At 34.6% G+C, this 17,711-nt stretch overlaps 1 protein-coding gene across 4 annotated transcripts in view; it reads left to right on the top strand.

Moving 5' to 3' along the window:
- Ptprk (protein tyrosine phosphatase receptor type K) overlaps nucleotides 1–17,711 on the top strand; it is a 504,742-nt gene that overhangs the window by 474,316 nt on the left and 12,715 nt on the right. For all 4 annotated transcript variants that reach the window (XM_042674068.1, XM_042673995.1, XM_042673924.1 and 1 more), the window contains 7 exons: nucleotides 216–400; nucleotides 2,004–2,091; nucleotides 3,255–3,331; nucleotides 6,382–6,418; nucleotides 8,225–8,322; nucleotides 8,742–8,858; nucleotides 16,113–16,267. In XM_042674068.1, coding sequence (XP_042530002.1) covers nucleotides 216–400; nucleotides 2,004–2,091; nucleotides 3,255–3,331; nucleotides 6,382–6,418; nucleotides 8,225–8,322; nucleotides 8,742–8,858; nucleotides 16,113–16,267 — 757 coding nt within the window. The remainder of the gene's footprint in view (nucleotides 1–215; nucleotides 401–2,003; nucleotides 2,092–3,254; nucleotides 3,332–6,381; nucleotides 6,419–8,224; nucleotides 8,323–8,741; nucleotides 8,859–16,112; nucleotides 16,268–17,711) is intronic.

Here is a 17,711-nt window from a genome sequence, read left to right as displayed (position 1 = left end):
GATATACCTGTCACATGCTCTGACTTCAACCCCCTGAGCTGAAGTGCAAGGCTGATAAATTTTATCTTTGTGGGGTTGCTGCTCTAGGCCTCTTTGGGCTGATATTTCTTGCCCCTCCTTCTGTTATCTTAAAAAAAAAGTCTCTTTGCTAGATGTATATTAAACAAGGTAACTTTATTTCTTTTTTTAATCTTCTGTGATATGAAAAATGCCAGATGAGAATCACAGTGCCACGGCAGAGTCCAGTCGCCTTCTGGATGTACCTCGCTACCTCTGTGAGGGAACAGAATCTCCTTACCAGACCGGGCAGCTGCACCCAGCCATCAGGGTAGCTGACTTGCTGCAGCACATTAACCTCATGAAGACATCGGACAGCTATGGGTTCAAAGAGGAGTATGAGGTAAATGCTTCAGTACTGTGATAAATTTGATTTTTAACATGACAATGGAACTCAGCCTAGGGGGAATGTAAAGCTCTGTGGCTTCTCTAGTCCAGTGGTTATGACCATACAATCAAATGTCTGGGGAAGAGGAATGAAATTTGAAAGAAATATAACTAGCTCTACATTCACTTTTGGATTGTATAATTTGTTTTCATTTGTTGTTAAATGCATGTCATTCGTTAGCCCTTCCTCCTCATTCCTCACTGACAAATCCGGTAGCAAGATACCTGGAGTTTCATTGCATCATTATGGACTCTGAAGCTTGAATGGTTTCATTAATGGGTTTTTCTCTACTGTCTCTTTGTTAACTGATCCTCTCATGAAAATGAAGTTATGTGCTTTCAATATGCTACTTGCCACTTAGTTTAATTTTGTTTGCTAAGAGTGTCGGAGAGGAAATTGCTCAGCAAATCAGCACACAAGATTCAGATGGCTAGGGGAAAATGCCACTTACAATACTTCTCTGTCCCACTCAAACCAAAATACCAGGATTTATCTTACAAAGGAAGTGATTTGAACCCAACATCCCTACAAACAGAAAAAAAAGAAGACTTTCCATTTATACCTTTCACATACTGAGAAATGTCAATCTGCAGTATGGAAGCTTGTCCATATGCCTGCCTACACCTACCATATTGTATGAATTTTAGACATAAAGGATACAACCAAACTCCATCCAACTTTATGAAAGAGAAATCATTTAAATTCTACATGTTACCTACAGACTACTTGTGTGCCTTAATTTGGGAGTGAATTATCTTTCAATTTTAAATATTGATTTTTACATATATGCTGAAACATTATACTTTAATAATAAAATAAGTTCAGGGATTGCAGTATTCTGCCAGAGCTGTTTTTTTTTTTTTATTCATTTCATGTGAAGTCCTGTGTACTTTGCTTCAAAGACCACTGGCTCTTTGAACCCCTCATTTCCTGTATTGAGCAAAGTTGACGTTTTTCTGCAAAAGGAAATCCTTACCCATATTTTTAATTGTTACATACACTAAGCAAACCAATCAGCAAATTCATCTGTTCCTAGATTCTTGGAGAAAGAAACTCTTTATGTGTCATATGGTCTCTTGTTGCAGAGACTCAATCTTGTGCATGATTTTCAAAGAAACTAAAATGTGATGTATTGCACATGATTAAATGAATAATTATATGTGGTTTTCTCCTGTTATAAATGCTAATGAGCTCATTTGAAAGATACTCATTAAAATAGTTTTTGCAATTTTTTGCTGCATTATCACTCACTGTATTTTGAAAAGAATGATCATTTTCTCCTTGGGTCTCACAAAGTTAGAGCTACATTCATTTGAAAACTTTCAAGATCTTGTTTTCTATACAGTTTTTATTTTGTCCTTTATTTGAACTCAACTCAATCCAGGATGAACAAGAATGAGTCCCACAAGCCAGCTATGAGGTCTGAGAAAGAAACTTGTTTCCTGCTGTAGGAATCCCCTTTACCCTGAGAAAGCAGCTTTTACTATTTTAATCTTCAAAACCGATAAACCTGTTTTGAAAAATGGAATTAATTTTAATCTACTTTTTCCCCCTTTAGAGCTTCTTTGAAGGCCAATCAGCATCTTGGGATGTAGCAAAAAAAGATCAAAATAGAGCAAAAAACCGCTATGGGAACATTATAGCATGTAAGTTCTCATAACATTCTTGGTGAATTTAAATATTATGTGTACAAAAATAAATCATGACTGGCAATTTTTCCTTACATGATTTTACATTTCCAGAAAATACTAGCGGGTTATTTCTAGACATTTCTTACTAGATAATAATCTATTTAATATTAAAAACAGCACTGGCTATTAACAGTGACTCAGGATTGTCATAATCCTCATTAATTAATTTGATAAAACCCCTGACCTGATGAAGAGAACTTGCTGTTTGATTTCATATTTGTGCATCTATGAGGTTGTTATCAAATAGCTAAGAATATGAAGATAATGAAAAGGACTTTTTTCAGTTATAAATTACTGAATTTACTCCTGTAAAATTTATAATTTTCTCCTATAAACTACATTCAAGGCTGGAAGTGTATTCTTTCCACATAACTTTATTCTTTACCAGGAGCTGAACTCCAGTACATCATTTTAGGCTTCCTCCTGATTAGGTCTTCACATTGTATACATTAGAAAAATAAAGTCATCATCATTGGAAACCACATTACAGTAAGGACTAGATAGTTTAACTTGTAATTAGCTTACAATCTCCTTAAACCATTCTATTCTGAATTTACATTATTTTAAATTATCTAAAATACCTCAAAATGTAACCTTGAACTCTTAAGAATGAAATATATGCAGGGCTCAAAATTCATCCCCTAGTTCTGTTTAAAATCATCCTTAAAGAGAAAAAGAAAAAGACATTAAACCAGCCAGGCATCAGTGGCTCACACCTGTAAACCTAACTGCTTTGGAGGCTGAGATCTTAGGATCATGGTTTCAAAGCCAACTGGAGCAGGAAAGTCTGTGAGACTCTTCTTTCCAATTAATCATCAAAACATCAGAAGTGCAGCTGTGGCTCAAGTGGTAGAACATATTAACCTCTAGTTGATAAAGCTCTGAGTTCAAGCCCAGGACCTTCCAAAAACAAGCAACAACAACAACAAACATTGCAATAAGTAATGAGCTCATTATTGTTCTTGCATTTCCTTAAATGGCTGATTAGATAGTCGTAAATTATGCATGGAGTATTGGCAAGTATGGATTGCAGAAACTGAGTTACTTTAAATCTCTCCTAGTGACATTGTCTGGAGAGGAATATTAATAGCTTTCATTTTATTATTTAAACATTTTAGATGATCACTCTAGAGTAATTTTACAACCTGTGGAGGATGATCCTTCTTCAGATTACATCAATGCCAACTACATAGATGTAAGTAATTTTTATAGCATGTGTTTCTATAGTATGGCCACATTATCAGCTTGTAACTGAACCCTTTTGCTTATATTACGTATAAAGTGATTTGCTGCCTTTTAAAATAAAGAACAAACTGTACACTTTGCCCTGTTCTACGTCCCAGTACTTACTGATGTTGTTGTGCTTTCTTTCACACCTGACTTTGGTTTGGGCTGTAGATTTGGCTGTACAGGGATGTAAGTACCACTATATGTAAATAACAGCACTCTATTGTGAATATTTAATATGAATATATTCTTAATTGCAGTTGTTACTAATGCTTACTAGTTACTTATGCATGCTTCACCTAATTAGTCTCATACAGTATATGTCTCATTTTTTTGTAATTCTTGCACATGTGTGAAGATCTATTTTACCTCCTTCCCTTTCCTCGTTTAGAAAACAGGATCATTTTTTTGGCTTCGACAATTTATTACGTACTTGGGTTTTATTTGTTGATGATTTCTGTTTCTGGCTTTTATTCTTTACCTTTCCCTGAACACATGTGAGAAGCTGGATAGTATGGATAGTATGATGTGTATTGGAGTTTCTGGATTTTTTATTTTGCATTTGACCTTGGATGTTTAAAATAAGCAGGGATAATATTTTGTGGTATGTAGTGTTGGCTTGTAAAGCAGTAGAACTAATCAAAATAATTACTAAGTTGCAATTGTAAAATCCACACATCACACACATACATTATAAAAGAAAAGGAAAATTTGTGCACCTCAGTCACCTGTTAAATTTAGGTTACATACATATATATAGGTAAATTCTTTAAGGGAAAGTCATTGCCAAGTGAAATATAAAACTTGCAAAGAGGATGTAGGGAGGATAGGTTCTTTGGCTCTACTACCTCATTCAAAATCACCCTGAGAATCTAATGAAAGTTGCTCCTCTGTGACTCAATTCCTCATCTTTACAGTGGGGGAAATAAAAGTAGTACTAACTCACTTGTTAAGGGAATTAAAAGAAGCATGCATTTTAAATGTTCAGACAATGCCTACCAAGTGTCAAGCTCTCATTTGGCTTCAGCTACTTTTTTCACAGTTAAAATGGAGATGCTGAGTTTGATTCAAAGTATGCACATTTCTACAGCAAACTGTAGAAGTGCTGTATTACAGCACTGTGTGTAGCTTTTGTATGTAAAATATGAAATATAACAACCAATTTTTCCTAATTCATAAAATTAGAAAATAATTTTTGTAGGCCTTTATACAGTTATTTTGATAGTTACATTTATTTAACTGAATTAATGATTAAGTATAACTCGATATGTCAGTTAAGTTGCTGATTATAATCTTATATTCATTCAGTATCTAAATTTGGCATGTCTTATGGACACTAAGGTAGTTATTTGATCTTTTTTTTTTTTTTTTGAGGTCCTGAGATTTGAGCTCAGGACCCTGTGCTAGCTACAGAAGCACTCTACTGCTGAGACACGCCTCAGTCATTTTTGGTGCTTAGTTTTGAGACAGAGTCTTATTTCCTGCAGAGGCACATGCCAGGAATGTGATCCTCCTATTTTAGTCATCTCATGGTAGCATGATGACAAGCATAAGTCATTACTCCTAGTTTCTTCCATTGAGACAGATTTTTACGCATTTTTTTCTTCCCAGGCTGGCTTTAAACTTGAATCCTCCAGATCTCATCCTCTGAAGAAGTTAGAATTGAAGACATGAGCCACAGATATTTGACTATTGGTGTACTCTTAGCCTTAAAAAAAAAATCACATTTCTTTGACAACTTATAATTGTTCTTAGCAACTTAGTTTAACCTGAGTTTTCTGCCAAGACATAAACTGGAGCCTTATTACAATATTGTTTTATGGATCTGATGGTCCAACTATATTCTCAATAAGTCTTGTTATCCAGTCTTTCTGCTAAAACTCCACTGTGTTTTGGCTGATAACCACACAATATTATAATTTCCTCTCCTAATCACTTATTAAGCTTGAAAGCCACTTGAAACTGGTAATTATTTCATTAAAAACCTTACAGTTTATAAAGCTTGAATGTTTTTCCATAAAATATCTGATGTTGGCATATTAAGAAATAGAGATCTTCAAAATTTGCAGCAGTATAATGCACATTATTAAATTTTAGGTTGGGGAGCCCAATTAGCAGGTATTTAAAGGTGTATTATGTTGCCCACACCAAAATGTGGACATAGCACAGACTGCCACTAAAGACTGTAATAAAACTGAAACAAGTGCACAACCTAGTTCCATCATCCCAATAGTACTTTTCAACTTACAATTTGCTGCAGGTCAATTCATTATAAAGCAATTAGCAACTCATTCCTTATTGGGAATAATTTATTGGAACAATATTTCATGTTTAGATAAGCTTTTGGCACAGTGGGAGGAAAATACAAAACTTTTAAGGTCCACTTTGGAAACTCTTCTTTGTGGATGCGTGCATCTGTAATTTTGTGTGTGCAAATCACCATTGTCAACACACAACAAAATTCTTTTATGCAGATTTCTGAACATGTTACAGAACAGAAATAATTATCTAAGAAAACCTTAGCAAGATTTTGATTTGAGACATGCATGCATTGTCCAGCTCTAACATTGGAATGTTCTGTTATTTTTATTTTTTTATGGTTCTAATATGTCCTCGTCCATTTGTAATGCAGTGTGTTGTACTTTTGGATGATGAAATAAGAATTAATATCTCAAACACAGTTTTGCTAAGTGTGAATGACTAAAGATTAACATGAAGGCATAAACAACTTAGTGAAACTAAACAAAATCTATGAAGGTATTCCATAGCAATCAAAACTCAATTAATTATACAATATATTATATTCTAATCTGAACTCTTTTTAAATATTCAATTTTTGTTCTATGTTTACTTTTCAGATGGCATAGGTTTGAGAAGTGAACTGTGTGTTCACTACTCATTTCTGGACTTTTTCTATAACTTAATCTTAACAGGTGGTTGTCTTCATCTTTTTATGCCTTCATTCATTTGTTTCTGGTACTGATGTAAAATGATAACCAATTTGATCTCCTATTTTAGGGCTACCAGAGACCAAGCCATTACATCGCAACCCAAGGTAAAACTTTTTTTTTCTTAAATACTGTAGCTTAGATATAGTTGGAATATTTATCCATGTGGGATTATTTTTCATTTTGATAAGAATTAAATGAAAAACTGTCAGTCCTTAAAATGACACTGCACTTGTTGCATTTTGTAGTACAATATTTTATCTGTGTAAACTTATATAAATTTATGCTTTATTTTGTAGAATTAAAATATGGGGCTGGATGGATGGTTCAAATGGTAGTGTGCCTATCTAGCAAGGCCCTGAGTTTAAACCCCAGTACCAACCAAAAAAAATAAAAAGAAAAATAAATGTGAAGTTGCTGGGTGCCTCAGAAATTTGGTCCTTTGTGTCCAGAGAGCTCAAAGGACTAGTGAATAGTGCTGGGAGAGGAATTACTGATGATAAGGAAGTGGACTCTTCATATGTAAGGTCCCTGTCTTCCAGAAGACTTTTGTCAGCCTGGAATCTAATAATACCCCAGACCAATATTGTTATAATGAAATATTACACTGTCTTCTAGCAATTTCTTGGCAAGTCAAGATAAGACAGAGCTGGAGGGAATTTCAGCAAGTTTATTTCTCATGAAAAATAATAACAAAGTTAGTAAAGCTTACAGAGGTTCACTAGAAATAAAAGTATCCAAGCAAAGAAATATATACTTTGTTATTTCTCCAAATGGACTATTGACAATCAAAAAAGAAACTCGCAGATCTGTTTTGTGCATAAAGAAACTAAAACAAAAGTCTGTATCTGGTTTTGTTTGTTCATGTGTTTGTTTTTCTTTGTTGGTTGTGGAGCTTGAACTCAGGGCTGGGGCATTATCCCTGAGCCTCTTTGTGCTCAAGGCTAGCATTCTACCACTTGAACCAGGAGGCACTTCCCTGATTTGTTTTGTTTTGCTTTTTAAATAGAGGTAATTTTCTAAGTGTTTAATTGCATACTATCTAAAGTTTAAAAAGTCATCTAGAGGGGAACTAGAATAACAAAACACTGAAACAAGGACACAGGATGGCCCATTGCAACAATGATATCCACAAGACAGTATACTGGAAATGAACCTTACAACTTGGGGGACTGGGGGAGGAGTGTAGGAGGTGGGGGAAGGAGAGATGGTGGGAAAACAACAAGGGGAAACAATGCTTGACAAGAAATGTACTCATTACCTTACTCATGTAACTGTAACCACTCTATACAGCATCTTTACAATGAAATAAAATTTAATAAATAAATAAAAAAGTCATCTAGTGGGCTGAAGTTTTATAGTACTCATCAAAGTGTAGTCTAGCCTATGGTTTTGTAGCTTGGGGATAATCCAATATATTGGGATGTGTCCTATGTAAGGACACATCAATTCATCAACTTCTAACTATGTACTATTTACAAATGATGGAAAATTATTCAGCTAGTAGTTAAATAATAATAACTTGTTGCTAATTTATTATTAATTGGTGATTTATCATTACTGATGAATAATTTGTCAGGAATTAATATGCTGATTGGTTAATGGTAAAATAAAAGTTCTGTTTTTCATATAAAGGCACACTGGACTGACTTAGTAAAAGATCCTAGGACATAGTAATTCTTTTTAACTGAGAATAAAAGGCATGTTGAAGAAAAAAGAAAAGCAACTTACATATGTCTGTGTTTTCCTGTGTGATAAATGTATCTATGAACTGAATTTAAGTCATTTCATTAACATTTAGGCTTTATCTTTTTTAGTTTATTTCATTTCCTGTGCTTCTTACTGACTACAAGATTTGTCTAGTATCATAATAAAACTAATTAACATACAATATATAATGAATGTCTTTGTAGGCCCAGTTCACGAAACGGTGTATGATTTCTGGAGGATGGTCTGGCAGGAGCAATCTGCCTGTATTGTTATGGTTACGAATTTAGTTGAAGTTGGCCGGGTAAGAGAAAAAGATTTCTTTTAATAATAAATGGAAGTATAGTTGAGAGGCAGCACATGAGTTGATGAACAGAAAATGTCATCAAATTGTGTAAAAATAATTCATCAGCATACTATTTCAAATGAATGCTTCTACAGTGGACCTTATTTGGCAGAGAATTATTTGATGTCTCACTAATTGTTTAAAGTATGTACTAAATTACATGCGAAAATTATTATTCTAAAATTATATTCTAAAATCTAATTGCATTACTATGTTTATGTGTTTTTATGGAGTACATAAATCTAACATTTTTTTTCATTTGTTAATGTGTTTCTAACTGGATTTTAATGGTAACTTAATCTGTTACCTGGAACTTAGATACTCTTGACTAATTTTTACTATGTATTTATGTCTACCTGTTCTTTTTGGTCATGTAGGTTAAATGCTATAAATATTGGCCTGATGATACTGAAGTTTATGGTGACTTCAAAGTAACCTGTGTAGAAATGGAACCACTTGCTGAATATGTGGTTAGGACATTCACCCTGGAAAGAGTAAGTACTGGGGAATTCTAGTAAGAATATCTATACTGAAATGTTTTCCTCTGAAGATCTCTGTCATGTTTTGTGAAATTCATTCATTCATTCATTCCTTTGAGACCTAACTCTGTGTCAGCTCTATTTTCTAAACCTTAAGACAAAGAAAAATCTCTACTCTTGTGGAAAAATAGTAATAGTGTATCACCCATCTGTTAATGGGAGATGGGCAATAATTATTTTTTTAAAAGGAAATATGTTATACAACATGAAAAGTGCAATGATATAAGAAAGAAATAGTACTGGAAATTCAAATATGGAATATTATGGAGGTAAGGTAAGAAAGGTTTTACAGTTTCAAAACTATGATCAGGAAGGACTTCTTGAAAGCAACATGAGCAAGAGCCTAGAGAAAATAAGAATTTGATAAATTGTCAAGGGAAGAGTATGTGCGTGTGTGTGTGTGCGCACACACGCATGTATGTGTATGTGTGTGTGTGTATGTCATTTGTGGTAGTGAGACTGTCTAAGAAGATTGAAATAGGGTGTGACATTAGGGAGTGAATAAGATAAATACCATGCACCTGTGAATTGCAAACTGTAATTCACTGAAAACTCATGAATGAAATAAAGGGTAGTATGGATGGGGAAGATGAGAAAAAACTAAACGCCTTGAAGAATTATCATGCACTTAAAAAGTTTTATGACAGGAATGCAAAACAAGTCCTGTTGAGGACAGGAGTGTGAGTACTAATGGGCAGGAGAGGGAGAACAGAGTGGATGAAAGAGGATGGATAGGTCAAAATACTTTATAGGTGTGAAAATAGAACAGTAAGGCCTTTTGAGATTGGTTTGGGAAAAAGTTGAGCAGAAAGAAGAGTTAAAAAAGGGTTTGGGAGAAAGGAGAGTACTTGAGAGGAAGACTATAACAGGAAGAATGATGTAGAAAATGGAAGCAGAACATAGACAGAACAACTTTACATTCATAAACTACTTTGTTAAGTAGCAACACCTTTGTACAACTAAAGATAATAAAATTTTTTAAAGAAGAGCTTCATAGGTTTGACCACACAAATGTTTTACCTGTATCAAATAAATAAATAAAACAAGTGCTTACCTTGCATGCATGAGGCCCTGGGTTCAATGTCTCCACACCACATAATCAGAAAAAGCCAGAAGTGGGACTGTGGCTCAAGTGGTAGAGTGCTAGCCTTAAGCTGAAGAGCTCAGAGACAACAACCCACACCCAGAGTTCAGACCCCACAACCAAAAAAAAAAAAAGTCAAAAGACCACATGTGTGATTATCAATACCATTGATTAGTGTCTCTGAAGACAGGCTACCTATTAAAAATGTTTACACTTAAGCCATATTAGCAGTTCCCACCTGTAATCCTCACTTCTCAGGAGGCTACGACCCAGAAGATCATGATTCAAACTAGACTAGGCAGAAAAGTCAGTAAGACTCCATCTTCAGTTTACCCACAAAATGCAAGAATGGAGATAAGGCTCAAGTGGTAGAGCAGGAACCATTAGCAAGCAAGCTGAGTTCAAACCCCAGCAGCCATATCAAAAAAAAAAAAAAGTGTTTAACCTTCTATGCAATATGCTATTTTATAACCTCACATAAACACGTAACTTAAGAAAGAATAGTAACCCTATTTGTATTGAGATAGGTATTTTACATGTTGGTAATCGTAGTTAAATTGTTTTAAACCCTCTATAAATCAATAAAGCATTGAATATTTCAGTTTTTAAAATATTTAGACTTCTATGCAGTTTATACCCTTTGTAAGCCAATCCTTGGGGAATTACTTATTTCATTTGCAAATTCTTTGAAATTAAAATGAAGACTAAAATGAAGATCACTATAAACCCCTAGCAGTAATAGTTAAACATACTATCTAGAAATAGCATTCTTTACCAGTGATTTTGAAAATAATCCCCCCTACATAAAAAAAGTGCTTAGAGAAAAATACTAAGTAAATGGTAGCAGTGTACAGAACAACATAATTACAATGATCAGAACTCAAAAATATAAATGGAAATTTCTTAGGCATATTGTAGTAGAAGAATATAAGCAATGACAGAGAAGATTTTAATCACTTAGCTTGATTTAATGAATAATTAGAAGTCATTCTTATTTAAAGAAGTAGAATATGCATTTTCTTAAATCTATGTCAAATAATTGTACTTTAAAAATTATTCATGAATTTAGTCATGAAGAAAGCTATTTCACTGGCACGAACAGTAACCTACAACTTTACAAATTAGCTTTTTAGAAGTCATCAAACCCTTGTTTGAATACATTGTTGGATGATTTCCTCAAAACTAAAAATTGTATTTAAAAAAAGAATTCATAGTGAAAAAAATTGTATTGCATAGACCAACAATTTTCATAAAAATTTGCCTCATTATTACTCTCTAAGAAAATGATATATGTTCATAAATGACTTCTTTCTTGAAAGCCATTTAAATCCTGTTGAAAATCATAAAATTAGAAAACCAGAAAACATCAATATAACAAAGAAAAAAATAAATATAGTTGTGGAATACAAACAAGAAAAACATAAATTAAATTCCTAGTTTCTTGAGAAGATCAATAAATTGACTAAATCACTCATTTCTAAACAAGGCAAAATGAAAAAATCATAATATTCTATAAAGTCAACTCAGTCAGGAAACACAAAGAAGACCTAATGACAGTTTTGTATTTACTATTAGAAAAAAACTATAAATGAAAATATTACATATGAACTTCAGTGTAGATTTTATTCATCTTATTCCAGAGACAAATTTTAACTCAAAAAGTTGGCCTACATATAGAAAAAATGCAAACAAATCAACATCTCACCCCTGTTAGAATGGCCATTATAAAGAAGACTAACAATAACAGATGTTGGTGGGTTGTGGCCAAAAGGGAATGCTGCACTGTTGATGGAATGTAAATTTGTTCAGCCACTCTGGAAAGCAGTATGGAGGTTCCTCAAAAGACTAAACATGGAGCTCCCCAATGACCCAGCAATCCCACTCCTAGGCATTTAACCAAATGACCACAAACAAGGCCACACCAAAGCTACCAGCACAACCATGTTCATTGCAGTATTATTTACCATAACTAGACTATGAAATCAACCCAGATGCCCCTTAGAAGATTTATGCATCAAGAAAATGTGGTAAATAGACACAATGGAATTCTATTCTTCCCCCAGAAAAAATGACATTGTCCCATTCATAAGAAAATGGAATGACTTAAAAAATCATATTAAGTGAAGTAAGCCAGACCCAAAGAAACATAGGCTGCATAGTTTCCTTCATTTGTAATAACTACAATATGTCTAAGATATTCTTAGTAGAGGATAACAGTGATTCAATAGCTATGGGCATATGACCATTTGTTAAAAAAAATGAACTCCCAAGACTTGGAAGCAAGAGGGTTTTTTAATTATTATTATACTGCTTGCAGTTATTTCTTTTTTCTTTCTTTTTCCTTTTGGTTTAGTCCCTGTTGTTTTTGTACCCTTTGTCTTGTATATAAGTTTATCTGACTTGGGAAAGGGAAGGGAAATCATAGAAACAGTGGGACAAAGGACGAACCAATGTAACTTACTTACTAGGAAATGAACTTTACAACTTGTGAGGGAGGGGAGTCAGGAAGGAAGGAGTGGGAGAATATGAGGAGGGAGAGACACTGTTCACAAAGAAATGTACTCATTACCTTACTTTTGTGACTGTAACCCCTCTGTACATCTTCTCCTTTACAATAAAATTGTTTAAAAAATTGGTACAAACAGAAATAAACAAGTGGTAGAAGGAAAGGGGATGATGGTTAAATTTACTGTTAAAGTTGAACTATAGTTTTATAGTTCATTCAACTTTCCTTATCCTTTTAAAGAATAGCCAATGCTAATACTATTGAAACCATTTTGGCCAAAGAAACACATTAAAATCAACAAAGTACATTTTAAAATCTCTCATAACAGTGACAATAGAGCTATCTAAAATAGACAAAAGGATCAGACTAGAGAATTAAGTAACAGAACACCAGTGGGACAAGAAAGCAAGCTGAGCAAATGCAGGTCTTGAGTTCTTAATAGTACTCTATGAAGCTTATTGGCACAGAGACTTTCTTTTTGATCACTCTGTTTCTCTAGTACACACACAATGCAGTCAGTTTCATTCAAAACCAGGAATGAATTTAAAAATAAATGCTTAAAATGTTAATCCATCAGTGAAGTAACAAAATCTCACTGCATGACTAGTATGGATAGAAGGATATTTTAACCATTGGAGGAAGCCTAGCAAGATATTTCATTATACTAGTCCACTAAGGGTGAAAACTATATGATCTTATTAATAGATTAATAAATTTAGTTTTATTTAAATGATGTTTAATATAATAGGAAAATAAGGAAACTTTGTAACCATGATAAAGCAATAACCAGTAGCATATATCTTCAGGAGTGGAATACTAAAACCTATTAAGTTTACTTATAACCAATGTAAAGGGTATTACTGCTATTGACACTAGGAAAGTGATGTGAATATTTAGTCTTACTAGTACTTAATGTTATAGGAAATTTCAGCAAAGTAAATAAGAATCAAAAAAATAATCTGTAAACCGGGCACCAGTGGCTCATGCCTGTACTCCTAGCTACTCAAATCTGAGGATAACGGTTCAGAGCCAGCCCGGGCAGGAAAGTCAGTGAGACTCTTATCTCCAATAAACTACTCAAAAACCGGAAGTGGTGCTGTGGCTCAAGCAGTAGAGCACTCTCCTTGAACTGAAGAGCGCAAGGACAGCGCCCAGGCCCAGAGTTCAAGCCTCATGACTAACAACAACAACAAAAAATCTGTAACAAATTAGAAAAGACAAAATTATTTCAGTGTCAAAAGATTTTATATCCAGAAAACTAATACTATTTTAAATGAAATGAAGAAACATTTAAACTATCTAATGAGAAATACTAATAAATGATTATTTTCTGTACTAACAATAAACTGCAAAATACAGTTTAGCACTGGTTCATAAAAATAAAAACACCATAATATCTTTGAATTTATTTAACAAGATTAAGTCCTAATGAATAAAACATGAAAGCATTTTAGAGGACATGTAATAAGTATTGAATGGAAGGACAGCATGCAATCAGAATATGGGAGTCCTTGACATCAATATCACTACACAGACGTTTTTTGTTTTTTGTACCAGGCCTGGGTCTTGAGCTCAGGGTCTGTATGCTATCCCTGAGCTTTTGCACTCAAGTCTAGCACTCTACCACATAAGCCACCATTCCACTTCCAGCTTTTTTGTGGTTAATTTCCACAGACTTCCCTGCTGCTGTCCTCAGATATCAGCATCTTGAGTTGCGAGGATTAAAGAAGTGAGACACAGCACCCAGCTCACTGCACAGATTTTATATTGCAGTGGCAACATCATGAGATTTTTAGTTTTACGTTTTTTTCCTCATTATTGAGAATGCAAAACAGTAATTTGAGGCACACACATATTTTGTCAGCCCAGAAGGGACTTCGGATAAAAGACTGATTAGGAGAAAATCAGCCATGTAGAAGGAAAAAAAAAATCACTTTAAGAAAGAAATCTTTTCTGAATAACAGGAGAATAAAAAAGGACTGAGTACCATTATAGCTATACTGGCAAAATAGTATCATAGGAAACATTTTAAAAAAATAGTCTACCACCTTTATTCCTATAGTTGTCTTGCAAAATAAGGGAGGGAAAAGAATAAGAAGGTGATTTTTTTGTCACTTGTGGGATTTGAACTCATTGCCTGTGTGAGCTTTTTCACTAAAGGTTAGAGCTCTACCATTTGAGCAACTGCACCACTTCCAGTTTTCTGGTGGTTAACTGGAGATAAGAGTCTCGACAACTTTTCTGTCCAGGCTGACTTCAAACTGTGATCCTCAGATCTCAGTCTCCTGAGTAACGAAGATTATAAGCATGAGCCATCAGCACCCAGCTTGATCATCTCTTATTTCTATGATTCCATGACAGTGTTTATCATGGAATTATTATATTATTATATATTTTATATTATATCATTATATGTATGATCACTAGTTTCCAAAGAAGGTCATATTGGTTAACACTAAAGTTAAACAGCCCTTCTCTGTTCAGTTTGTTTATTTCATATAATGTGTTTGCCTTTTCTGATGGAGGTGATGAGACTGATGGCCTCATAGGAAGCGCACAGTAGACGTAGACTAGTATTGATGATAGCAGGTCCGTTTCTATAAATTGAATTCTTTAGAAATGAACTTTGCAGTCATCCACCTACGCTCTCCTAGCTTTGCTGCCCCCAAATCTACCTTCTTTTATCCAAAAAAAAAAAGGAAAGAGAAAGCTTTAAAATATATATTTACATGGTTCCCTTCCATTAGCCCAATAGGCAAGATGGACAGCAATGACAGCCTCACGTCTTTCATTGTGTTGTTTTGTTATGTGCTGAATTACTTCACAGAGAGAAGAAAAATAGTTTACCCAAAGAACAGTTTAGCTGTCTATATGTTTTCACAAACCAATCTAGAGCACCACTGTCCTGGAAAATCCCTACATGCTATGCTTTAAAACCATTTTCAACTTGGATAAGCAAAGCATTAAAATCTCTCAGTGAGGTGAGAAGGTGGGAAGTCACTGCTCTATACTGCTTGAGAATTCAGCAAGTGGGTCAGTTGGGCAACATTTAGGCTTTAGGGTTTCCCTACTTTTCCCCTAATAATTTTTTTTTTTAATTTTATTTTATTTTATTTGAGAACATACTGTACAGAGGGGTTACAATTACATGGGCAGGATAATGCATACATTTCTTACCAAGCATTGCAGCCTCCTCCTTTGTTTACCCTTCACCTCCCTTCCCAGCCTCCCCCCCACTCCCACCCAATCATACCCCCCCACTCCCCCCCCACCGACATTGTAAAGCTGGTTTTGACATGACATTTTGTACTTCTCATTGTTGCAACAGGTCCACCTGAATCCTTATCCCCTAATAATTTTATGTGTTGTGATTCACCGTCAGAAGCAAGCCGTCAGGATTAATTTTATTTACCTTGGCTTAACAGAACTAGTACCAATTGTCTGAAGACAAAGGTAGGCCAGGTTGAGCCAGAAAAGGCCAGGTTAAGCCTTGTTTAGAAAAGGCACTATCTCTGGTCAGTGTTTAATTGTTATTGCTATCCATCAGTTCCACTACCCATAATTAGATCAAATGGCTTATTTTGTCTCCCGTGAATTCACTCTTTCGGTCTTCGCACAGAGGGCGTACAATGAAATTCGTGAAGTGAAGCAGTTTCATTTCACCGGCTGGCCTGACCATGGAGTGCCATATCACGCTACAGGGCTTCTGTCCTTTATCCGGAGAGTCAAGTTATCCAACCCTCCTAGCGCCGGACCCATCGTGGTGCACTGCAGGTGAGTGTCGGTCCACATGCATTCACTCCACGCACTCAGCTTTTGAGAAGAGTATCAACTCAAGGCTTCTCAGCACAGGCGCTACTGTGTGCTTACACAGTTCCTGGTTGCAACATGTGTAACAGAAAACACAAAACTGCAATAAAAGAAAAGTTTGCTCTAAGTAGGATATAAAACAGAAATTAGAAGATGCATACATTCATCTTAATGTGTGCGGTGTTACCCACCATTATCAATGTGGAAACTGCCTTTTAGCGCAACATCTGTGTTTGGGGGGATTTGTGTCACTTTTGTAAATCCAATATTGTGTGGGATGGTAGGTTAAAGTAGAGATTCCTTGTCAATCTAGTCAATTCCCACTACAACTCTAGCTTTTAAAGCTAAATTTGAAACATACAGAGTTACTAAGTGGCCTAAATTGCAAGAATTTGTGCCGTAAAGCAGCTATTTAAAGTTTTCTTTTTCAAAACACCATCTATCAGAGGACCTTGAAAACTACATCAGTGAGATTCACTGAATATATGCCAAAAATCATGAGCATTATATCCAGGTTTCTGATTAGAAGCTTCTCTTAAAACAAGCATTCTGAGACATAAAACAAGCTATATGTCCTCATTTTTCAGATGAGATAAGGAAAAAATAATAAGTATAGAATCTGAAAAGCTTTTCTAAATGCCACATACCGTCTTCAAACATTACTACCTCCAAACTACATAATAGGTTCTATTTAAGAACATTTTTCTCTCAGAAAATACAACTTATCAGGATTTAACTGACCTGTATGAAAGGTGGAAGAAACAGTAGAATAAGGCAAAGGCAAAGCATTCCGTAAAGATCTGATACTGTGCTCCTTGAGAATAAATCTTCATTTCAATCTTCTTGGAGAAATCTGATGTAGTCTTCAATTACTTTCCTGTCTCAAGCATGAGAGCAGTGATTGAGAAGATGTTAGGGGACAAAGAAATAGAGATAGCCACAAAGTCTCTTGCTTAAATGTCTCTAAGAACAATGAGTATAAGAGAAGTAACTGAATCTGGATAACAAAGAAATAATGCCATTAGCTTTCTAAGCATTTAGAAAAGGTTTTCAATTCAAGGAAAAATTCAGGAGTCAACTTTCTCATGAACTGCTTGCTTGCAAAGTCGTCCAGAATTCTCACACCCTCTCCTGAAACAGAAGTAGCATTTTCCTACACACGTGGGCATCTCTACATTTATGGAAAAGCAGAAACTGCCTGCAATGTATCTAAAAATTAAAAAAAGAACAAACCTTTAACTTGTTTGCTTCGTTGACTTCCACATATAAAATTGGAAGTATATTTGCAAAAGCTAAAATAAAGTATAATTATGACTTTTTAATGAGATATAAGATAATGCCTATCATTGTAACCTATGTAAAACCATATTCTACACCTCACAATTCATGCCTAGTTTCCCTACAGACC

Source organism: Dipodomys spectabilis, unplaced genomic scaffold (genome assembly GCF_019054845.1).
Source record: "Dipodomys spectabilis isolate Male_0828 unplaced genomic scaffold, ASM1905484v1 ptg000001l, whole genome shotgun sequence".
In the NCBI taxonomy this organism is placed as follows: Eukaryota; Metazoa; Chordata; class Mammalia; order Rodentia; family Heteromyidae; genus Dipodomys; species Dipodomys spectabilis.
This window is presented reverse-complemented; position numbering and strand designations above follow the sequence as displayed.